This window comes from Balaenoptera ricei, chromosome 8 (assembly GCF_028023285.1).
Source record: "Balaenoptera ricei isolate mBalRic1 chromosome 8, mBalRic1.hap2, whole genome shotgun sequence".
Classification (NCBI taxonomy): Eukaryota; Metazoa; Chordata; class Mammalia; order Artiodactyla; family Balaenopteridae; genus Balaenoptera; species Balaenoptera ricei.
In genome coordinates this window covers 102,521,353-102,546,250 of record NC_082646.1, presented here as the reverse complement: position 1 = coordinate 102,546,250, position 24,898 = coordinate 102,521,353, and the positions used below count along the sequence as shown (strand labels likewise).

The window sequence follows — 24,898 nt, the reverse complement described above, 5'->3', positions numbered from 1 at the left end:
TAAGATGATCTCGATTGCTAGGTGTACCGTGGCAGCTGGCTATAGTGGAATGAGCCTTGGAGCCAGAACTCTCCAAATCTGTCATATACTAGAGGAGGGACCGTGGACAAGTTAACACTCATTCTCATTTCCCTTGTTTGTGAAAGAGGAGCAAATGACATAAGACAGGGTAGAGCTGTCTGACATAGTAAGTAAATGCAGTATTTCCTTTCATACGACTTTGAACATGTGGATAAAAATACTCTTAGCCATGTTTTATATTTTCTCCTGTGTATTTTCCTCAACTTAGTTTCTGCCTTCAAACTGACTAGAAACAGGCTAGTAAGAATCCTTCTGTTTCAAAGGCTTGATTAGGGTTCAAATACTTGAAATTAAACCATATAAAAGGAAATCTTCCTCATCTACAAGCCAGCTGATAAATGTAGGGGGAATCTACCTTTTTGAGGCTGACCGGCCTTGGGAGTTGATGGATGCCAGTGGCCTGGCATCATGGAGATTTACCTAGCACGCTTGAGTGAGCCTGGCCCTGGCTGGGAGGATTACATTTCATCCAGTGTTGAAATCACTTGAAATTCCCCTTATTCATCCAGATACAGAAATAAAAGAAGCAACTCGTGGTCTTGCTGAGGCAAAATCTTTATTGTTAGCCATTACTGAATCCTTTATTCTTTCATTCTTGCATCTATCTGCCAAAAACAAACCGATCAAAGTAATGTATTATATAAAGAATCACATGCACATGGATTTTCTTATCTCACACCCCACACATATTTCATCAAAAGATCAAATTATATTTTTACTCCATCTTTTTCTGTAGACCTTAGAGCTCTATAGAAGCTTTTGAATGAAACAATGACATTTTTATCATTTTCACTTTTCAAATGTACCAACATTCAGAAGGTTCATTCTTGGGTCTGATGCTTGAAGCTGAGGTAGGATGAGGCAGGAGGACAAACCAGCCTTTGTAAATGCCCTGGCCTAGACATTGTTGGTAACACACACACACACACTCACACACAGATAAATCAATTCAAGTGATATCCAAAAACTTTTTTTTTGTTTTCCTTTTCCTCTTCACCAATCCCTTTCTCATTCTGCTGGAGGCCCCTCTGCGTCCTGCATTTCTGCTTTACTCAATAGGAGAAGTTGCTCAGCTACTTCATGAGGAGTTGAGGATTCACAAACAGAAGTCATTCTAAACAACCTGTCAGATACGTCTCCCCCAAATATTTACTTGTCCTCTCCCTCTCTGACCAGCGGTCACAACAGTGAGTCATCCATTGGGCTTTCATCCACAGCAGCCTGAAATAACAGCAATTCCAGGACTATGACCTTACACTTTCCATTTTTATTAAAATTCTCACTTCCCTCAAAACCTGATTGTCTCAAAGTCAATTTTATTCCACGCTTGGACTTTCAGTTTGTGCTAATTTGCAAGTCTTTTCCAAATTATCCTCGGAAATCAGTGCCTGAAGTATTTATCAACTCTCATACATACAATTCCTTGACAGATTCAGGAGAACTGAATCTCTCCCCATAGAGAGGACTTTTCTGGAGGGAGTGGGATAGAAGGAACCCCCTTTATGAAATAAGAGTTAGGGGCTGGGAACTAAATTTATTGCCTTTTAAGACCTTATTAATATATAGAGTTATATGTATATGGCCTATTGTCAGTCCCTTATTCAGTTTGTTTCATCCATTTTAGATACGCATGATGCAAAGTCTACAAACTCAGAGCCACACGTTTATGTCTTTGTTATTATGGCTAAGATCCCACATGCCACGGAGCAACTAAGCCCGTGCGCCACAACTACTGAAGCCCACGCACCTAGAGCCCGTGCTCCGCAACAAGAGAAGCCACCGCAATGAGAAGCCGTGCACCACAACGAAGACACAACGCGGCCAAAAATAAAATAAATATAATAAACTTATTTTAAAAAAAAGAAATTTGAGTCACGCCTTTCTTCATTAAATAAAAAAACCTAAAGTACTATACAGATAAACCTAAGAGCTTCACATTAATAAGCAAGTATTTTACCGATCAAAATACTGCTCTTAAGCACAAGAAACAACTTAAACAAGGAAAAGCTCGAATGAAATAAGCCTCTATGCATTCGCTGCAAAATTTTATACCATTACCAAAATTACAAACAAAACGATAAACTTCTAGTGGTAGTGGACCCAAATGTTTATTATTGCCTCATTTTCTTCTAACTGGGCAACTCTTCTCTATTTCTCCCCTCATGACTTTTCTCTTTGTTTGGTACTCAGCCAAACTCTGAGACACAACTGAACTCCTCCCTCCTCCAGGAAGCGATTTCTGGCCCTCACGGATCTCCTTCAACTCCATACCGCTTAAACCCATCTCACGATTCAGGTCTATCAATAGTATTGATCTCCTGTATGCCTACAACCGTTTCCACAGATGCATCCTGGGGAGCAGGGCCTGACCTCCCCTGTATTGCCACCGTGCCTCACCCAGAGCCCTCTCAGAATATTGACTTCATGGAGTTTTGGACATAAACCCATGTAGGAAAGGACACAAGCTATGGCAGCTAGCCCCCTCTGACTCTTGGTCCTTTTAAGAATATAGAAACCTGGGGGCTTCCCTGGTGGCGCAGTGGTTGAGAATCTGCCTGCCAATGCAGGGGACACGAGTTCGAGCCCTGGTCTGGGAAGATCCCACATGCCGCGGAGCAACTAGGCCCGTGAGCCACAACTACTGAGCCTGCGCGTCTGGAGCTTGTGCTTCGCAACAAGAGAGGCCGCGATAGTGAGAGGCCCGCGCACCGCGATGAAGAGTGGCCCCCGCTTGCCGCAACTAGAGAGAAAGCCCTCGCACAGAAACGAAGACCCAACACAGCCAAAAATAAATTTAAAAAAAATTAAAAAAATAAAGGAATTCCTTAAAAAAAAAAAAAGTATACATTTAAAAATATATATATATAGAAGCCTCAAATAAGTGCACCAAATTGATTTGGGCCCCCAACCCAAGATCTTGAGTTTGAATTGGTGAAATAAATGACACACCTGAGAACTTCTGGATTCCCACTTGCACCACTAGTTCATAGGCCTGACTGTAAATGACCTTTTACATTAATGCCCACATTTACTAGTTGGTGCTTTTCATACCGTTTCTCTCAAGAACATTAAATGCAGAACTGTGCCCTTTGTTCTGAAGTATGGAGGCTTTGCTCTATATTGTTTCAGAATCGCTGGCATTCCCACTGGGAACAGAGTGGGCCTCATTCTCTGCTCATGACTAAGTCCAGAGACTGTCTGGTGCAGGGGTTCTGTGACTTTTTAACCTGAGCAGTATTCTACCCATTGTCCGTGAATGCCCGGGTTACGGCGCCTGTACCACCGCATTGCTGATTACAGTAAATGTGAGGTAACCGAGTATAAGCTGTCCCCAACCCCAAACTCAAGAACGTTAGTGGATACTTGAAAGCAAGCTGTATGACTGCACACTCCCAGCTTCCAAAGTTCAAAAGTTTGGTGGACTAATCTTAAGATCTCCACTGCTCTCTTCTTTGCCAAATATGGGCAACAAGTACTGCCTTTAACACCATCAGGACATAGTTGGGGGTTGCTTTTTCAGTGCTGGGGACAGATGACATGGATCCATTTTCCAACCCTCTGTAGCAAAGAGGTGCAGTGATAGAGGTTCATTATCAGGCCTTTAAAGTGAAGGGCACTAGGCTTTGGAATGAGAAAGATCTGGGTTCAAACTCAGTGTGCCATTTGCTAGATGGGTAACCTTGAACGAGTTATAAATTTCTGTGAGCCTGTTTTCTCATCTGCCAAATGGAAATAACACCACCTCCCTCAGCAGGGTTGTGAAAATTATGATATACATAAAACTCCTGGCATATTGCTTCAATATAGTAGATACTCAATAAATGTTAGTTACTATTATTATCCAAGAGTTTGAATTGACTAGAGTCCATGATTTTTAATTCACTATTTCAGTCTTCTCAGAAGAGTCATCCAGGACTAAAATTAAAAGCATATGTGAGGCTGTTAAATGCCTGTAAAGGTTATTTAGTGGGTAGGAAAGATCACAGCACTGAGGTGGAAGGATGTTGTCCCTACCCCCACTCCCTTATGGCCCCAACACACACACACACACACACACACACACACACACACACACACTCACACATCCCTCCCCCCCCAGACTAAACCTGTATGCCCATTTGTCCATGTCTCCAACCCTAGCTGATGAAAATGCCTGTGGTTTTAAAGGTTTTCAAAAATAAGAATGGGAAAGTGAGGCCTCAGAAAACTATATATATTCCATTAGAGGAGAAAGCAAGTAAGAGAGAGAGAGGGGTAACTGTTACATTTTCTTGTCCTTTGCAGTATAATGGCTCCCATGTCCTGGGATCCCAGTTTGACAAGATGAAATGACTCGAAGGTCACGGATGGACCTCACTGTCCACTGTGAAAGCTCTTGCAGCACCTTTAGGCCCCACAGCTTCTTCTCAAAGAGACCGCCATCTCCAACAATAAGGGGCATCCCATCAGCCTCACTGGAAGGGATCTTGTGTTCCAGGAGCACCATTAATTCTTCCAGCTGGTAAGCAAAAGCAGCGACTTGGAGGAGAATGGCATGTATTGCTTGATGGAAGTCATCTTCAGCTGGAGTAAAATGCACCCGTTGGTCTTCTAACAGTCTGGCCAACATAACGTGGAAGGTACGATAAGCTTGGAGGTTCTCTTGGAGTCGCTCTGCCTCACTAAGCTCACTCCACCGATCAGTGCTTGCCACTGGCACACCACGCACAGAGTCCAGGTTTATGTTCTTGTTCAGACCTTGATGCTTCACCTGGTCAAGGATACAGAAAAACTTCACATCTTCTGTAATCACTCCACCATTCTCACTTAATCTCTAAATCTCATATACAATCTTATTCACTTCCCTGGTCAAGGATCCAAATTGTAAAGAAAATAAAGAGTCTAGAAAAGGAACTCTTCATTTGGGAACCTTGACTGACTTTAGGAAGATCCTATTCTCCCAGAAATTATACATACTGCTTTGACTACCTGTTCATTTTTCTTGGGAGAATCTGCAGCTTTCACTAGGTTCCAAAGGTTGAAAACCACTCACTGACTGGTCTAGAATAATTTTTCCTTCCCACTTGACACTCCCTCCTGGCAACTGGAGTATTATAATCATACTGGAGTTTAAGTATTTTAAATATACCTGAAGACACTGGCCACACTTAAGCTCTAAAATATAGGCATCGTAGAATTTTTCTAACAGCCCTCTCCATCGCTCACTGTCAATGGTGAGGACAATCCTTTATTAGAGGAGTCAATGGCAATTATTTTTTAAAACATTGGTATTTCAAAGAATCTGATTTCTGACTGCTGGAGTTTTATGAAGATAAACCAATTCTCAGAGAACCTAAATTCAGAACTCTCCACGGGGGCCTGGAGTGTTTCCACAGCAGGCCTTAGATGAAGACCGAGGGGGATCTTCCTCTATCAGAAAACCTGAGATCCATGGTTAGCTCCCTAAGAATCGGACACTTCCCCAGGTCCCCAGTGATTCTTCTAGAAGACTTTTTTGATAGTGTAAGTGACCTTTCTATTTAGACAGAGGAACACTTTTGATTGTATAGGGTGGCTAATAATGTAATAGGAGAAACTGGTGGCTTTATACTGTTCTTCTCCCAATCCTAGAAACCTAACTCCATCTTTCGTTTATAAGCTCAAAAAATCAGAACAATGTACATGAAGAACCCAAGCTTAGAGGCCTCATGGTTAATCTATTCTGGCAGAATTCAGACAGGCAATCAAATTAGGAACAGCCTCCAGGACATAAAGCCAATTCTACATAGAACCCCATGTATATTTTCTTATTCAAGGAACAACATGTCTCCTGAATAGCCTAGAGAAAGAAAGTAAGGTCATATGACTTTCCTTAAGGGAAGGGGCCATGTCAAATGACAGGTGCCCAATATATAAATGACTATATGATTAGGGCTTTCGTAACTGATAACGGGCCTGGAACATGATGGTAAAGGGCTGGATCAGAAGAGATGAAGTGAAAATAGACGACAGCAAAATAGGCAACTTACATAAGATTCCATAAGAGCAGTCAGGTCGCAACGGATCTTCCTTGCTAGCCAGACAGAGCGGCTACAGAGGTCCCGGCGGTGAGGGGTCAGCGGTGAATGCTCAGTGAAAGCCATCCCCTAACTCAACTGTCCCGGGAAACAAGTGAGCTGGGTTTGTTTCTGTCTATACTGGTCCAAATAAGAAATGTGACTCTCGGGCTAAATCCACTGGGCATTTCCCTACTAATGGAATTCGGCACCCACCCCCCCCGCCTGACTCAGAGGTGGCAGCAAATTCCTGGCTGTGGATTTCTGCGCCTGTGGAATCAAAGGCCCCTTTTCACTCAGCTTCCTGTCCTGCAGCGTCTGCCTCCAACTCTCTCCTCCACTCAGGGCCTAGTGTACTTGTTTTCGTGTCATTGTTTTGCTTTTGCACTTGGCGACAAGGTCACTATCACACTGATCCTCATGACACCCCTGCCTGATGGAATCTATTTATATACACATATAATCAGTTCATTTTATTATCACCCTCCCTGTGCTCCCCATGTCCTTTTCTTTCTTGGCCTGGTAAACTATTCAATAATATTAAGTTATTATTATTGATATAGCTGCCATTCATTAAGCATCTACCCTAGGCCAGATACTGCTCACGGCTTTAAAGCCTTTATTTGATCTTTAGAATAATTCTACAAGATAGTTTCCTCATTTTACGTAAGAAATGGAGGCTTAAAGAAATTAAATAATGTGCACAAAATCCAATAACTAGGTTCAAAATTTAAATATAGGTCGTTGATTCTAGAACTGTTTCTCCCACTGAGTTTCCAATATCATTCTTTAGGTAGTTCATATTTTGTTCCAAGACACAAAGTTTACATGAAATAGATCCTGTAAAAATACAGCATTTTTTCACTCCCATCCTTTTGCTGAGTAAAGTTTAATTTACATTCGATTAAAAATCAGCTAAGGAAGCATCTGTAATCTCAATCATGGTGCCTTCCTTGTAGCTACAGGATGAGGAAGGTACTGTTTAGGCCTGTTCTCTTCCAAAGGACAGGAAACACCCAACCCTGACTTGGTAACATTTCTGAGGCAGTCTCACTCAAGTGACAACATGCTTTTCTTCTTCTTCCTTATCCCAGTCATACCACATTGCTTCTTAACAAAACAAGAGCATGAGCTGGACTGTGAAATGAAGGCAGAGTTTAAAAGCACTTGGCGAGTTGTTCTATTGCATTTAACTCTGTAGGTTAGAGGATGATGCCAATTGGGTAAGAGTTACAAGTTTCATCCCCAAACGAATCAGTTTTCACTATTTTGTATCATGGACATTCCCTCTGAATTGAAACACATGCCTTCTCAGGGGGAAATTTCCATACATAAACAATAATTGAGGGACATAGGGGAGAAAGAAATGAGGCCAGGGTGGCTGTCACAGTAGGCTTTTTAAGAAGGTAGGAGGATTCTTTTTTTTTTTTAAACTTTGTATTTGTATGGACGTTGAGTTTTGTGAAGAAGCACTGATATTAAATGCTATCAGGGTTTTGTCATCATCAGAGCAAAAGTAACCTCACAGCTTCCTTAATGTTCTCTTTACTAGATTAAGAATCCACCTTTCCTAAGGTTGAAACATGGAAAGGATTTCCAACTTTGTCAAATGATCATAGAATCATATGGCATCTCAGCATTAGAAATCAAGAACTGAACAAAGTCAAAAGTTAACTACCTGATTCTCAACAAGAGCAAACAACAGTATCTGCCACATAAAACCTGCCCTGAGGGCAACTTGTTTTTCTTATTTGGCAGCAGCAATTATTTCACCCCAGGATAACTGTAACTCAGTACAACCAAGGAAGACCAGTTGCTTCCAAGAAGACAACTTTTATTTTTCTTCTTTACATATTTATTTTGGATATGCCTTACCTAGATTAAGAGAAAACAAGGATTTGAAAAGCAGAGTATCCCTTTTATTATAATTTCTTTTTACATAACCTTTTCAACCTAGATTCAGGTAACTACCTGTCTCTCCCATCAAAGGAGAAGGGTCCTGCATATTACAACAGGCAAAAAAGGCTTCTAGGAAATAAAATATTTTAAACTGATTCATTACACTTTTTCAATTTTCTTGAGTACACTGGAAAGTGGGAAAAAGACAGGAGGGAAAAATGGTGCTTCGAACAGCCAGACTGTAATAACCTTAGTTAGGTTTAGTACACTCTTTATATTTTTTTCTCCTAACAGGTTCTAAGGAAGTTCAAGTGCTCTATGTGAATGCTTTTCCATACCTCAATGTATCTATTTTTTACTCCCAGTAATCTTGGCCAGTGTTTATCTAAACTCTCTGAAGCATATTAAGTCTCAATTTTGCAAAATAACCCTGGGCAACCACAACAAACAAGGGGAAAGATGTATTTCTACAAGATGTATTTCTATATCTTGTAGAAATAATATTTGTATCAAGTACATTTTCAGAATTTAGAATTGCTAATTCAAGATGGAGAATATGCTGTGGGAAGAGTCATTAAAAAGGTAGCAGAATTTGATTAAGCGTACGAAATGTAGAATTTTAAGATTAAGAGTTCCTTAGAAGGACAATGAAGTAAACGTATGAGGAGCAGAAAGGAAAAGGGAAAAGAATCTAGTATAAGATAGTTTACTTTAACCAACTCTTTACTTTGCTAGCACCCCTTTTCTCAAAAGGAAAAAATCTTAAGTCCATGAAAAATATTTTAAAATTTATCGCAAACTGCTATAATAATTTACTGAAGCAAATTACAGGCAAATGAAGATGAGTAAAAAAGGGAGAAAGGAGAAAGTTTCTAATTATGGGAACTAACTAGCTGCTTTTGGTGGGGAGGAGTGTGATACAGGGAAGAATATATTTTCCCTCTATCTCATAAAGTTTTTTTTTTTTTTAAATGCAGTTTGCCTTTGTGTAGGTGGCTAAAACATCTGATGACTAACAACTGCAAATGTAATTTATGGAGACAAAGGATAAGATAAATGTGACGAAGACAAAAAGTAAGGTGGGGTATAGATGCTAGCTAGTGAAACAGCACAAAATGGACTTAATACGGGAGTGGAACAACTTTGTTGTAGACCCATCCAGTCAATCTTACAATATTTTCAAATTTACTCAACATACCAAAGTCAACTCCAAATCCTTACTGTGGGTAGGAAAGCATACTCTATATCCCTTCTAACCTTATTCCATTTTCTACCCTCACACTGAAGGGGATGGCAAATCTGCAAAACCGAAAAGAAACAACAGTACATTTAAGACTGTTCACTGCAGGTGTTTCACTCCCTGTTCCCTGGCATCCCAACCACTGACACTAGTGGGTGTAAAGTAAGACTCTTTCAGAGATGAGGTTTTGTTACCCTTCTTTTTGGGGAAAAAAAAAATCAAAAGAGAAAACTGATAAACTTTGTAATTTTAGTGTTTGTGAAAAAACAAGCTGTTCCTTATTTTGTTCTCAGCAAAACTTCATTCTTTCCAACAGCCATCATACATTTCTGACAAACAATGAATGGGGCAAGCCTTTAATTCCAGTTTCTGAGGTACGTAGGATAGACTGCCCTTCTAATTCTCTAAAAATGAGCCAAAATAGGTTTTTAGTCTTCTGGAAGTTATGAAGTTGTACAAAACTGTCTCTCCCATGGACAGTAGTAAGTAATCCACCTCATGAAAATCCCTACCTCGAGGGAAATGATCATTCCTACAATTTCAGGTGAAAGCCAAAGCATTATACAGATTATTAACTTTGTTGAAGCCTTTCTTCTTCTGAAGTGTTATTAAAAGGGAAACAAAACAGAGCAATTTTCTTTTACTTACAACTGTATGACTCAGACTATTCCTTCACTGATGGCAGTGTCCTTCACTAATTTGGAGCTGGAATGAACCAATGATAAAGCAAAGCAAAGCAAAGCAAAAGCAAAAGGAAAAGCAAAGCAAGGGGCCAGAGCTGGGATAACAGGGAGGTCTGTATAAAGAAATGATGGGGACAAAAAAGAAAATCAACAAATTCACAAGAGAAAACCTTTTATCTGTAATTCAGACCCTGGACAACCTTCCTCACCCCCTCAAAATTCCTAAATCTCGATGCTCTAAAAACTCAGACCACTAATTACCACAAACCTAACATCCTTCCCTAAAGAGGTTTCCGGAAAAGCACTAGGCTACTGTAGTGATTTTGTTAGTGCTGAGGACCAGCTTTCTTTAAAGGCCACTAGAGGGCTATGATTTTAGAGGCTGGCTGTGCTTCTTCAACCCTATTATCTTGCCTTCTACAAGTACCTCTTATGCAAAGGACCCCATGTCAGAATAATCTAATCTCTCAGGACCCCATGTCAGAATAATCTAATCTCTCCCAGCCCCACAAAATATAGCAACAAAGACAAAAAAAAAAAAAAATCAGACTTTGTTAATAAATAAGGAATCTCAGGTTCCACAACACAAAAACACACATGTTCAAAGTGCAAATTTCTGCCACTAGTCTGGGACTTTTCTCACTGTCTCACTGATACAGAACCCTGTCGCATGGTCAGAGAGACCATGTAGACGGTAGCTCCCTCCCTGCTGGGAGCCTGCTTGCAAAGCAAGTGAGCAGCACTGAGAACCTTATGGAGGTGCTGGGAGGGGGACTGAGGAAGGCGGTGAGGTGAAGAGGCAGGAGGTGGTCCCCATGTATCCTTCCTTCCCTAAACCCAGGGGGAATGGAGGGAAAGGGGTGAGAGGTGTGTGCTGTTTTAACAGCTCACCCTGCTAAGGGGCCCTAAAGTGCCAAGTCAAGCTGCCAGCCTCCAGAGATTAGAATTACATGATACTTTGAAGATACATGTGCTGCAGGGGATAGAAGCCAGAACCATAGGGAAGCAGTAAAGGAAGAGAAGGGGTTTAGAGAGTATTAATATATTATTAAGAGTTAAAAGCTGATCCAGAGCACATCAGAGTTACAGGCTGAAAAGGGGGATCTGCTGATGAGCAGGAAGTCTGCCTGGATGGAACTGAGTATAAGAATAACCGTTACTTTAAGAGCTGCTGCTGCTTCTTTGTCTAGCTTTCTGGTAAAGGCAACATCAACTTTATAAAGGGGACAACAGAGGGAGAAGAGGGTGGGTGGGTGGGTGTGTGTGTGTGTGTGTGTGTGTGTGTGTGTGTGTGTGTGTGTGTGTGTGTGTGTGTTTGTGTGCTGTGATCCACAATGGAAAGAGCAGGCCCTTCAGTTATTTTACTAGATTTTAAATGCTTTAAATTTTTTTTTTTGTCCTTTTTGTCTTTTAAATACAAAGTCTTAGCTGTCCCAGTGCCCAAAGTCTTCCCTTCCTCTAAGGTCCAGTAGAGTCTGAATCTTCAATCAGAACCTCTGTGGTAGCACCGAGTATATCCGAGTTCATGACCAGCCCTTCAGTGCCCCCACTGCTGCCACTTCCCACAAAGATCTTCCCATCAGCCATCAGGCTCACCCGTTCCGTCCCACTACAGTATGACTTTGACATCCCTTCAGCTTCTAGCAGGAGGCACTCTCCAGAGGTGGAGTTTCCCAAGGGCTCAGGAAGAAGAGGAAGACCCTGACCATCTGCAGGTTGTGTCAGGGACTCTGGATTAGTGCCCAAGATATCTGTGCTGGTGATGAGGGCGCCTGCATTGGCAGCCAGAGCTTCGGCAATCAGCACCTCAGGGTGGCTTTTTGCTTTGTGAGCCACTACGCTGTCCTTCTTCTCAAATTTTTTGCCACAGATATTGCAAGAAAACTGGTAGAAGGAGTCTGCATCATGCTTCTTCATGTGCCAATTAAGGGATGCCTTTTGCCGACAAGTAAATCCACAGATCTCGCATCTAAGGAGAGTGAAAAAGGAAATGGCTGATCAAATAGAGAAATAAAGAGACCTCTCATTTAGGGTCAGGGTGAGAATTTAGAGGTCACATTTATAAGTGACAGTCAGTAATATATACTTCTTGTGAAAGATTAGGAAAAGTTAATAGATAGAAAACTAATCTGATTTTTTCTCCTTTCTGTTTGTTTGAAAAAGAGGAAAACAAAAGAAAAATGTGACTAAGTAGCTCCTTTAATCAATACCCACTCTTTAATTTGGTAAAAGTAAAATAGCAATGCCAGCTGAAATGTTTGTAAAGGGTCTAACCCTCAAGTGGGGTATATGCACTTAGACCCCAGATGTTCACCAGTAAATAAGTACTCACTGTAATGGCTTCTCGCCAGTGTGAATCATCCGGTGCACTGCCAGATTGTGGGAACTCTTGAAGGCTCGAGCACAGTATTCACAGATATAATCTCTTTGATCTAAGAAGAAAAACAATGTGGTTATTTAGTGTTCCATTTAGAATCCCTCTTAAGTATTTTTTCCTAGCTTACAACAAGTAAGCAGATGACCAGGCAGGTGAATTTAGAGGAAAAGCAATACTGTTTTTAATGTATAAGCACTCTGGATAAACAAAACTTAAAAGTAAATAATATCATTTTTATCTCTTTTTAGTCCATTCATTCAGTAGCATACGAACCTATTTTAAAAAACAAAAATAAAAAACACAGCTAGACAGAAATATGAGAACTGGAATCCTAATCTCAACTTTACCAGTAATCCAGACCTTGGATAAATTGGTTAGCAAGTAAACAACTACATTTTACATAGCTTTTATTCTTAAAACAGCTTTTTTCACAGACTGTGAAAGCTGAATGCTTACACATAAAGAATCTGGCGTTCAACAACAACAAATGAATTTGGCATTCCCTAAAGAAAAGTGACCCACATATAAAGTGCTACTCATATCTTCTATTTCAGATTTTTAAAAAAGTTACCCAAGATAAACAATTTAAACTTCTCTCAAAAATTCTATGGGGCAAAGGAACACTGGACTTAATTTCTTCTCTATCAAGTGGCTGGAGAGAAAGTGGACAAACAGATGCTCAACATACATTTGCTGAATAAATGGCCACTACCCATCTTCTATGCCTTTTACTTAAAAATTACCAGAAATAGTCACAGTAAAAACACAAGGATAGGGACTTCCCTGGTGGCGCAGTGGTTGAGAATCTGCCTGCTAATGCAGGGGACACGGGTTTGAGCCCTGGTCTGGGAAGATCCCACATGCCGCGGAGCGACTGGGCCCGTGAGCCACAATTACTGAGCCTGCGCGTCTGAGGCCTGTGCTCCGCAACAGGAGAGGCCGCGATAGTGAGAGGCCCGTGCAACGCGATGAAGAGTGGTCCCCGCTTGCCACAACTAGAGAAAGCCCTCGCACAGAAACGAAGACCCAACACAGCAATCAATCAATCAATCAATAAATAAGAATGCGAATTTCTTTAAAAAAAAAAAAAAAAAAAAACACAAGGATAAGTTAAAAGGCAAACAGTATCCAATTTAATCTTACATTCCATCCCAAACAGTTCTAAAACCAAGTGTGGGAGAAGAGTCAAGTTTTTCTCAAACTTGAATGTACTAAGGACTCACCTGGGGATCTTATTAGATGCAGATGCTGATTCAGTTGGTCTAAGGCAAGGCCTGAGATTCTCCATCTCTAAATGGAGCTAAAGTGATGCCAATGTTTGCTGGTCTATGTTCTACATAATGAGTGGTAGGGTCTAAAAATGCATACTTCTAACTCAGGGACAATTTCTTAGTATCTCTCAGGTCTTGTCCACTTTTCTAGCTCCACAGTCGCATGACAAACCCATGTGGGGCATTCCATTTGCTTAAATACATTATATTTTCAAAGGGAGCCAGTAAACACTAATTTGGAAAAGGAAAACTCTCTAACACTGACATCATAAAACTGTATCAACCAAATATAAATATCTAGAATGGACTGAATTTCTAAAACACTGTTTGTCATAGTAGGCTTGTAATATTTAACTAGAACAATCTAAACTGGTTGTCAGAAATTACTTTTCTATAGGATAAAACAGTGTAGCAGGGAGAAGGAGTGGAGAAATGGCAGCTTCTACCAAGAAACAGTGGAGACAGTATACTCTCTGAAGAAACATAGTGTAATGCAAAGACAGTAGACTTTGGAGTGATTAAGACCTGAGTTTAAATCGTGGTGCTATCAGGTGCCCGGCCCTGCGCAGTAAACAGCACTTTATAGGTTATCTCATTTCATCCTTGTAATAACTCAGTGTTATTGGTAACATTATTAGTTTTATTTTACAAATGAGGAAAAGAGAGAAGAAATTAAGTAACGTTCCTAAGTCACACATTTAGTAAATGATGGAAAGGGTATATATATGACACTGACCATATGACCTTGTGCAAGAGACATGAAATCTGTTACTGGAACTCCTAGTCTTACCCTCTAAGGATTATTAAGAATGTAACATATAATAAATACTCAAGTGTCTGGCATGTGCTCAATTACCACTAATTCCCAGCCCAGTTTGTTCCTATGAGCTGCACTGCACTGAGACTGTCAAGTGGATAAAAATGAATGATGTCTGCATCCATTCCATAACATGTATTACAAAGACATTCTGTTTCTCTTTTTGAGTCAACGGCTCCTACAGGAGGTTACATGTGAATTCAGTAGCTAGCCTTCATGACCCCAGGAGGAGCAGACGTCTCGGGAGCGTCTCAGTAGGCAACATACACTATAAGCAGCCTCCTGGCCGCTCCCGCTTTCTCCACAGACTCCTCATTTTCAGCCCAGGTAGTTACTACAAGTATCTATTTACCTGAGGCAGAATTAGAAAACCCCGGTTCTGCTAAAAACTAGCGGTGTGACCACGGGCAAGTTACCTAATGTTGCTCAGCCTCTGGTTTCTTAGCTGTAAAACAAACTTGGTGATGTTGAATCAGAGAATTTAGCTACTTGATAAACATTTTATTTAAAAAATACCTGTATGATGTTTGGCATGTCGTAGAAGTTGCTTCTGGAGCCTGAAGAGTCGTCCACAGGAGGGATGGGGACATACGTATTTCTTCTTCAGCAAATGCTGATATTTAATGTGGTGCTAGAACAGTAAAAGAAAGTGAAGGGGGATAAAAATTAAGGATTCCAGAAAGCTTAGCTTAGCTCATTCCTTTGCTAAGTCAAAAGTGCTGAAGGAAAACCAAATACTCTGTATATGAACAGGAAGCAGTATAATAAAATGATTACAAACATAGGCTACAGAAACCGATAGATGGTGATTCCATTCTGGGTCTGTCATTCACTAGCAGCATGATCTTAGAATATAATACTTACATATTACATTACATATATTACAAGCTCTAGTTCTCATTCGTAAAATGGAGATAATGATTAACTGTGTTGTAGTGTTGTTGTGGGAATACAGAGATCATATATCGTACAGTGCTTAGTGCAGCAAATAGTACGTGACAAAAGAAGCGTAGCTATCATTATTATAGTAGAACCAGAATCAGAAAGTAAGGCCTTAGTCTTATGTTAAATAAAGATCAAACTTGCTGCTAAATAAAGATCAAACACTTCTTAAGCTCTAGTAATTAGTATTTCACCTTCATGTTTTCTGCCAGACCTAAATACAAGCTGTATCTTTACTCATTAAAAAAAATCTGGGACTTCCCTGGTGGCGCAGTGGTTAAGAATCCGCCTGCCAATGCAGGGGACACAGGTTCGAGTTCTGGTCTGGGAAGATCCCACATGCCGCGGAGCAACTAAGCCCATGCACCACAACTACTGAGCCTGTGCTCTAAAGCCCGTGAGCCACAACTACTGAAGCCTGCACACCTACAGCCCATGCTCCGCAACAAGAGAAGCCACTGCAATGAGAAGCCCGCGAACCGCAACAAAGAGTAGCCCCTGTTCGCCACAACTAGAGAAAACTCGCACGCAGCAACAAAGACCCAAAGCAGCCAAAAATAAAGTAAAATAAAAAATAAATTTTTAAAAACATGCAGAATGCACAGCAATTTATATAAAATTATTTTTAAAAACCCTGCTCACTTAAAAAAAAAAGAAACCTAAAAACTAAAAATTTTAGAATTTATTCTAAATAGGATTCAAAAAGTCACTGGTTTTAGTTGCTAATTTTATTCTTTAAAAATACACATTAAAATAAAATCTGTTCCACTGTGTCTTGGTGTGTTGTTACGCAATCATTTCTTGTATCAGGAGTATTTACACCATGAAAAACACTGGAATATTCCAAGATCCCACGGAAATATTTAAGCTCAGGTTCTAAATCACTTAAAAAACAACAACAAAAACTCAACTGAAGTAATTTGATGTTTACAAAAAGATTTTCCTTGACATTACACATTTAATGATAAAGCCTACACAAGTCCACAAACTGTAAACTCTCATGAAGTATGAGAACTAGTAATGGAACGTAACCTGCAAGGCTGCCTTATTTAACGACTTCACTGACCTGCAAATAGCGAGGGTGAGCAAGAACAGTTCCACATCCTTCCATCTCACACCGGACATACTGGATTGGAGGCTTTTTCCTATTAGCGATGTGTCGGAGAAACGTTAGCAACAGAGAAGAGGCAGTCGGCACAGTGGCCAAACTGCACTATAGGGAATAGCTATTTTACAGTATGAAGAATTAAAATATCTAAGTTTATAGCTTGCACAGAATTTATGTTAGAGGTAACCAGAAACTGCCAAATGTTTAGAGTTTTTACAAAAGAGCACAAAACAAACTAGTAATTCCCCAAAAGGCAAAGAAGTGTTAAAATTTTTAGAAACTTTAAGATCCTGCAATGGAAATAAAAACATAGTAACTCTGCATCGAGGACACTAATGAAGTTGCTTTTGTGAAATTTTTAACTAGCCATTCCCACAGGATAATTATGAGGGCTGAACATGTGAGTGAAGCGCCCACCACCAGAAAGAAGGCACAACACAGCAGAAGGATCAATTACTCACCTCCTTTTGGGTAATCGTGGACTTTTGTCATCTTTTCGCCTTCTTCCTCTCCTGTAATTAAAGAGCAGAGTAACTGTGCACACATTCCAGATTGAAGCTTATATAGTAAAGGAGAGCTGAGGACATATACTCAAGACCAAAGAGCAGGTGGCAGAAACAAAGGATAACCCAGAATACATAAAGCCAAAGACATATCTGGCAAACCAAAAAACGATTTCACTCTGAAGCAATTTCACTTACAAATAAGTCTGCACCACAAGTTAAAATATATACCTTTCATAAACTACACATTTCTATGGAAGATTTGGATAAACCTCAAGGTTACTACTTGAAGACTTGTTTCAGTGAAAAGTCTATCACTTACATTTAATCAATTTAAAAAGTAGAATAAACGCGTCTATTATCTAAAAACCCTAAGAATATAAACTATACTCTCCTTGCAATAGAGACAAAAGCCTACAAACTTAAAAAAAGCTATTTCTGCAACAGGAAATAATTGCTAGCCCAAATTTTCACCTGATCAAGGTTATGACATCACTTGCTTTATTTGCCCCTCTTCTGAGGATCCATATTTGCCGTATTTTCTTGCTATCTCTACCTCCTCGGCATCCCTATAGCTATTATTGTCCTACCCACTCAATTGAACGTCTCTTAAGTATTGCTTTGAATTAAACTTTTGAAGCTTTTGAGCAGAGTCTTTCCAATGAAACTGTCAGCTGCTTGAGACAGCAATATGTATATGTCAATATCATTCCTCACACTCCTACCCTTTTTCCACTAGTGGCTTGAAAATCTGTTAAATTTCCATTTTTAGTAGTAATTGCCTACTCACTTCCTAGGAGGCTCCTCATCTTCTCTAATTTCATTCTCTTCTTCTTTCACCTCTACCTCTACTTCCACTTTTATTTCTTTCTTCTCTTTCTCTTCTTTCACCTTCCCTGATTTTCTCCGTGGCTTTGGGGTTTCCCTGAAAATACAAATATATTTCAACACTGGTATCCAGCAAAGGACCCTTTCAAGGACAACTGTGACAAAAGGGTAAAGCCAGGAGTTATCATTGATTTATTATAAAATTATGCTCCTCAGGCTTCCCTGGTGGCGCAGTGGTTAAGAATCGCCGCCAATTCTGGTCCGGGAAGATCCCACGTGCTGCGGAGCAACTAAGCCCGCGCACCGCAACTACTGAAGCCCACACACCTACAGCCCATGCTCCGCAACAAGAGAAGCCACCGCATTGAGAAGCCCGTGCACCGTAATGAAGAGTAGCCCCTGCTCGCCACAACCAGAGAAAGCCCACGCACAGCAACAAAGACCCAACACAACCAAAAATAAATAAATAAAATAAATTAAAAAAAAAAGAATATGTTCATAATATATAAAATGAATAAATGCAAAATTTAAAAAATTAAAAAAATAAAATAAAATAAAATTATGCTCCTCAGTCCATGAAATGTGGTTTCCAGCCAGCTGTTCCTCATATGTACATCATACATATATTTAGAGCCTATGAGATGACCCGCCCCCTCCGCAAGCTAACAATGCCTTAGAATCAAATCTCACTATAGCTGTAAAGAGAAACAAAAATAAAAAATTCTAAGTATTCAGGCAATTCATGATACCTTAAGATAAAACAGGCAGACATCATAATAATTTGAATATGATCAAAACAAAGTTCTATAAATGGAAGAGAGGGCTGTATGAGGGAGTAATAAGATAATGTTAGATTTGCAAAACAAGTGCATAATTAATTACTCATTTAAAATTAAGTCCATATCCATTAGTTTGGCAACAAGGTGAAATAAAAGCATGCAACAATGCTTTCCTAACTTATTTTTCACTGACAAACCTGAGACATACCTTTCTAAGTGGGGTTTGTAGGTCTCATCTCTTGGATCATCTTTGAATGGTATTTCTTCTTCACTGATCAACATCTCTTCTTCCTCCTCTTCCTCCTCATCACTGCTAAAAAGAAGCAAATAGAGATTAGAAATTCCAGCTATACGAATTATATCTGACTTGATTTTATTCAGTAATTTATTTAGAGGTAGCTGAAGATTTACAGTAAGTTATCTAGGATTTTCATTCTTATGGTGTAGTTGGACTGCAATCTAGCTGCTTTATCCTAAAGAATAATAATTGGAACAAAAAATACATAAATCTTAGACATGCTATCACTTCATTAAATAAAGGCAAGGCAATGATGGCTCAGTGACACTAAGAGTTAAAAAACAATCGACTATTATTTCAAGTAGAAAACAACTTCTGAGTCATGTGATATGACTGACTGTGTTCTACGTCCCCAAGGGTTTAAATATGAAATATGAAAAGTTTCTTACCTAATGCCACCTGGAGACTGATGCTCTTCTGCAACATCTAGAAAAAGTCCAAAACAAAACTTTATCTATGTAGGTATAGATATTTTCTCTCTGCAGCCAAGAGACTCAAACCAAATTACTGCCTAGGGTAATTACACAAAAGGAGAATTATCTGCAAAATGTCAAAAAGGAATCCTTCCTATAACACCACACTTACCCCTGAAAGTTAAGCTGTTCTGGTAAATGTTCAACATTACGTTTAAAATCAAGAGGCAACTGGTTATTAAATAACCATACTCTATATTCACTGTACCATAATCAAGCTGATCTGTATTTGGTTCTGACTTGCAGATGAGTTGCAATGAACCAGTCTTGGACCTAGAGCTTCGGGTGTTCTCTGTGTCACGATGCCGAGAGGCAGATGTCCTGCTACTGCTGCGCCAGCCCCGACTAGGCTTAGTTGCGGCAACGGAAACTTCCTGAGGGACAGTAGAACCTTCTTCCTCTTTCTCTTCCTTGGGATCTAAATGAAAACATACACCATCCTTTTAAAGTTTATAGTTAACCAATAACAATCTCTGTATATCTACTATTATAAATATAGTCAATGGAAAGATGATAAATGTTTTTTTTTCTCCCCTCCACCCTGGGGTGGAGGGGAGAAAAAAAAACCTCAGAATTTTACTGATATAATAGAAACAACAAGATAAGAGGAAAATTTGGTAAAACTTATCCTTATTGTCATCAGTCTAAAGAAAAAACTTTGTATGTTGCAAAGTAGTTATTTTACACGTATAGTATATTTTATATATATACTAAAAAATAATGCTAAGAGAAATATACCTAAGATCTAACCTTTTGTTCTATATTTTAACCTTTAGATCTAAGACAGAAGAAACTAAATTGAGTGAGTGGTCCCAAAAAGATGACCAGATCTACTATAAGAAAGAAGCATACGTCTAGACAATTTAATAATCAAACAATGCTTCAAGTAAGTACTGAAGAGGAATTCCATAAAGAGGAATTCCATGGTAGGAATGCCTTCCCTTGATTCTATTCAATAATTTTACTTAGTATATTAGAAGTGAGCCTATATTGACCATGGAAGATCCTTTTAATAATCTCAGAATGGAAGTCCTTTCTAAGAATAGCACAGAATTTTAGGTCTTAAGACTGATACATCTGACTATATAAACATAAAGTTTTCTGCATGGCAAATTCCTCTATAAGCAAAGTCTAACAGCCCAACAGAAAAATGGCAACTCAGTAAAAACATATGGTTTTCAGACATATGAACAAACAAAAACAATGACAACAAAGCTCAATCCACTCATAACAAGAGAAACTCAAATGAAAATCATATTGCTGTAGTATTGTTCCCCTAGCATATTGGCAATGATCCAAATGTTTGTATTGGCAAGGCTGTAGGAAAATAGGAACTCTTAATAGAGATAACAGTGTGAACACCAGCAAAACCTTTCTATAAAGGACAATTTGGCAACATCTATCAAAATTATAAGTACATATACCTTTTCACATTAATTTCAACTACTAGGAATTTATCCTACAAAACTATAATCACACTTATAAAACCCACGTCCGTAAAATGTCCAAATATTATATATATGTGTGTATACCCGTGGTATAAATAAATAAATCTATCTATTTATATCTATATATCACAACACTACTCCTGGACAGATTTCAAGAAATTGAGATAAATACTGGTCACCTTCCAGGGAAGGTCCAAAAATACTTCCAGTAATTCCATCTCAAAGTATCTACCCTAGGAAAATAAACTGGCACGTGGAGGTTCACTATAACATGTTTATAATAGCCAAAAGATGGAAACAACCTAACTCTCCATATTAAGGAGACACTGTTTATTAAATAAACCATGGTATATCACCAAGACAGAATAAAATATATGGAGGTATCTGTAAAAAATGACATGGAATTACTGGCAAAAATGTTGTTAAATGGAAAAAATAAAACTTCACACACACACACACACACACACACACACACACACACACATAGTATGGTAATTTTTTTTGCTTAACCTTTAAAAAAATGATCTGAAAAACTATAGTTTCCTCCACTGTGGAACAAGGTGGTGACTGGGGGCTATTTCAGCTTTAACTACATTGTTTGAAAGTTTTATGAGAACATATTAAGGTAATGAAATAACATTCATTTGAAATGCAGATATGAATAGCAGTGGGAACTTTAAAATAAACGGACATAATTATTAAATCAGATATGCGTTTCCTTTGACTTCCCTTTCACCATTAAAATGCCTTTTTTACCTTTCTACTATCTGAGCTACTTCAAGTGTCAAAATAATAATAATAAAAAGTTTACAGTTGAAAATATCTTAAAGATTAACTAGTCTAAGTACAATCCAATGAATTTTCCCCTTAAAGTAACTGGAATGCCAATGAAGACAACTTGTTCAAGATCACAAAGTTATCTAAGCAGACCTGGATTTAAAAATCCTGTCTTGAGACTAGTAATCAAGGACTTTTACATGTAGGTCATGGCTACTTTTGAGAAAATTTCTTCAAAGGGAGCAATTCAATACCCTCCATAAAGTACTGAACATTAAATAATGAAGAGAAAATTATTTCTTTTACTAAACCCAGCTATGCTAATTTGGACTTTAAACCTATTCCGTAACTTCCTATACTCAATAAAGCTCTTTTATACTTCATGATGAAAGGACTGTATACCCACATCTTCTCATGCTGTGGATATTATCCACTGGACAAATAACAGCAATTTGATGAGAACTGCTTATCCTTATAAAGCATAATAGCCTATTTTTATTGAATAACATACCCATTCCATAAAACTCTATAGTTTAAAAAAAAGCATTGTCATAGAGTGACATCAGCAAAAAGGTCCCTTGTCAGAAACACACACACCACACACCTGCCAGAATCAACTTTGTAAGAACTCTGGGATATAGTCATAGGTTTACAGCAACCAAGTAAACACTGAAGCAAGACAAAAGTTAAACAAGCCATGTAAGGAAATCTCTGTCAAATCACACGTTGGGCACAAGCTTAACCAAACAGAGCCTTTAGAGAGACCACACAAGACAAAGAATATGATTTTTTAAAATATGCTCAAACAGCTAAAGGAAATCACTGACAAAGAACTAAAGGAAATCAGGAGAATGATGTCTCAACAAATAGAAAAGTGCCAACAAAAAGACAGAAATTATAAAAAGGAACGAAACAGAAATTCTAGGGCTGAAAAAAGTATAATATCTGAAATGAAAAACTGATTAGAGGGTTTCATTAAACAGCAGATTTGAGAAAGGAGACGAATCAGCAAACTTTAAGATAGGTCACAACTGAGAGCATCTAGTCTGAAGAATAGAAAGAAAAAAATGAAGAAAAATTAACAGAGACTAAGAGACCTGTGGGGGACCATTAAGCAAATCAACATACAGAGTCTCAGAAGGAGAGCAGAGAATGGAGCAGAAAGAATACTTGGAGAAATAAAGGACAAAAACACCCCCAAATATAAAAAAAGACACAAATCTACACAGACAAGAAACTCAACGATTCTACTTCCAAGTAATGTTACATTCACAGGTACTCAACATCTTTTGGGGGAAAACAAACTGATGGCAAGTGGCTCCATCAATATCAGACAAAACAGGCTTCAAGTCAAAAAACTGTTAGAAGAGTCAAAGAAGGACACTGTATATTAATAAAAGAGTCAATCAATCAAGAAGATATAAGAATTATAAACCTATACATACCTAATATATGAAGCAAAAAATGACAGAATTAAAGGGAGAAATAGGTATTACTAAAATAATTTGGAAACTTCAATACCTTCAGTAATGAATAAAATAACTACTCAGAAATTCAAATAGGAAATAGAGGACCTGAGCAACACTATTAAAAAAAAAATTATACCTAACAGATATATAATACTTCACACAAAAACAACAGAATACACCGTTTTCCCAAGTACACACAGAAGATTCTCCAGAGTAGACCATATATTAAGCCACTCAAGAAATTTTAAAAGATTGAGGGACTTCCCTGATGGTCCAGCAGTTAAGACACCGCGCTTCCACTGCAGGGGGCAAGGGTTCGATCTCTGGTCGGTTAAGACACCGCGCTTCCACTGCAGGGGGCAAGGGTTCGATCTCTGGTCGGGGAACTAAGATCCCGCCTGCCATGGGGTGTGGCCAACCACCACCACCACCACCACAACCACAAAACAAAAGAACAACATATCATAAAACATGGGCTGCAGCAAAAGCAGTGTTCAGAGGGAAATTTATAGACATCAATGGCTACATTAAAATAGAAAAAAAAAATCACATGTCTAATCAATAACCTAACTTCACACCTTAAAGAAAAAGGGGGCAGAAAGGAGCAAACCAACCCAAAGCTAGCAAAACGAAGGAAATAAAGAGTAGAGCAGAGATATATAAGAAAATAGTAGACCAACAGAGAAAAATCAATGATGCCAAAAGTTAGTTCTTTGAAAAGATCAACAAACTTGACAAACCTTTAGCTAGACGGAGGGGAAAAAAAGAGGAGGCTCAAATTACCAAAAATCTGAACACACTTATAAGAAGTGAAGACACTGAATTAGTAATCAGAATCCTCCCAGTGAAAGAAAAGGCCAGGAGGAACCACTTCCCAACTCATTCTGTAAGGCCAACATAACTCTGATACCAAAGCCAGACAAAGACATCACAAGAAAACTACAGACCAATATTCCTGCAAACCAAATCCAGCACATATTAAGACTATGCAGCACATTAAAACTACGATCAAGTGGGATGCATCCCAGGATTATGAGAGTGGTTCAACACACAAAAATCAACTGATGTAATATACCACATTAATAGAATGAAGGAAAAAAGAACCCACATGATCATCTCAATTGATGCAGAAAAAGCATTTGACAAAATCAACAAACTTTCAAGATAAGAACGCACAATAAACTAGGAATAGACTAGAACTTCCTCAACCTGATAAAAAGGCATTTATCAAACCCCTAGAGCTAATAAACTCACTGGCAAAAGACTGAAAACTCTTTCCCTAAGATCAGAAACAAAATAAGGATGCCCTTTCCCTCCACTTCTATTTAACACTGTACTGGAAGTTCCAGTCAGAGCATTAGGCAAGAGAGAAAAAAGGCACATAAATAGGAGGAGGAAGTAAAACTCCTCTATTTGCAAATGAAATGACCTTATTTCTAACGAATCTGCAAAAAAAAAAAAAAAAAAAACAAAAATCTATTAAAGGTAATACACAAATTTAGCAAAGCTGCAGAATACAAGATGAACAGACAAAAATTACTTTCACTATACCAGCAATGAGCAATCCAAAAAGGGAGTTAAGAAAATGATTCCATTTACAATTCAATCAAAAAGAAAAAAGACTTAAATATTGCTAAAATGGCAATATTCCCCAAGTAGATCTACAGATTGAATATAATCCCTATCAAAATTTCAGCTTCCTTTTTTGCAGAAATTGAAAATGTGATCCTAAAATTCATATGAAAATGCAAGGCGCCCAGATTAGCCGAAACCATCTTAAAAGTGAATTGGAGGACTCACTTTGTCCAATCTCCAAACTTACTACAGAGCTACAGTAATCAATCAGTGCTACAGTGTGGGACTGGCATAA

The 24,898-nt window shown here is 38.7% G+C and overlaps 2 protein-coding genes across 3 annotated transcripts in view; both read right to left on the bottom strand.

Moving 5' to 3' along the window:
* Positions 1-4,273: 4,273 nt before the first annotated feature.
* Positions 4,274-7,838, bottom strand: CNTF (ciliary neurotrophic factor). Its single transcript, XM_059931650.1, has 2 exons — positions 6,090-7,838; positions 4,274-4,831 (listed from the first exon to the last, which is right to left on the bottom strand). The coding sequence occupies exons 1-2, from the start codon at positions 6,201-6,203 to the stop codon at positions 4,343-4,345; spliced, it is 603 nt and encodes a 200-aa protein (XP_059787633.1). The 5' UTR covers positions 6,204-7,838; the 3' UTR covers positions 4,274-4,342.
* Positions 7,839-8,013: 175 nt separating this feature from the next.
* The window catches only part of ZFP91 (ZFP91 zinc finger protein, atypical E3 ubiquitin ligase), a 31,010-nt gene continuing 14,125 nt past the window's right edge, over positions 8,014-24,898 (bottom strand). The window contains exons 3-11 of one of the 2 annotated variants that reach the window (XM_059931645.1): positions 19,543-19,752; positions 19,251-19,287; positions 18,772-18,873; positions 17,747-17,881; positions 16,915-16,965; positions 16,412-16,490; positions 14,920-15,034; positions 12,271-12,370; positions 8,014-11,907 (exon numbers count right to left, since the gene is read on the bottom strand). In XM_059931645.1, the coding sequence (XP_059787628.1) occupies positions 11,397-11,907; positions 12,271-12,370; positions 14,920-15,034; positions 16,412-16,490; positions 16,915-16,965; positions 17,747-17,881; positions 18,772-18,873; positions 19,251-19,287; positions 19,543-19,752 (1,340 nt within the window). In that variant the 3' untranslated portion in view covers positions 8,014-11,396. Of the gene's footprint in view, positions 11,908-12,270; positions 12,371-14,919; positions 15,035-16,411; positions 16,491-16,914; positions 16,966-17,746; positions 17,882-18,771; positions 18,877-19,250; positions 19,288-19,542; positions 19,753-24,898 lie in introns of both variants that reach the window. The other variant, XM_059931644.1, reaches the window with a different exon arrangement.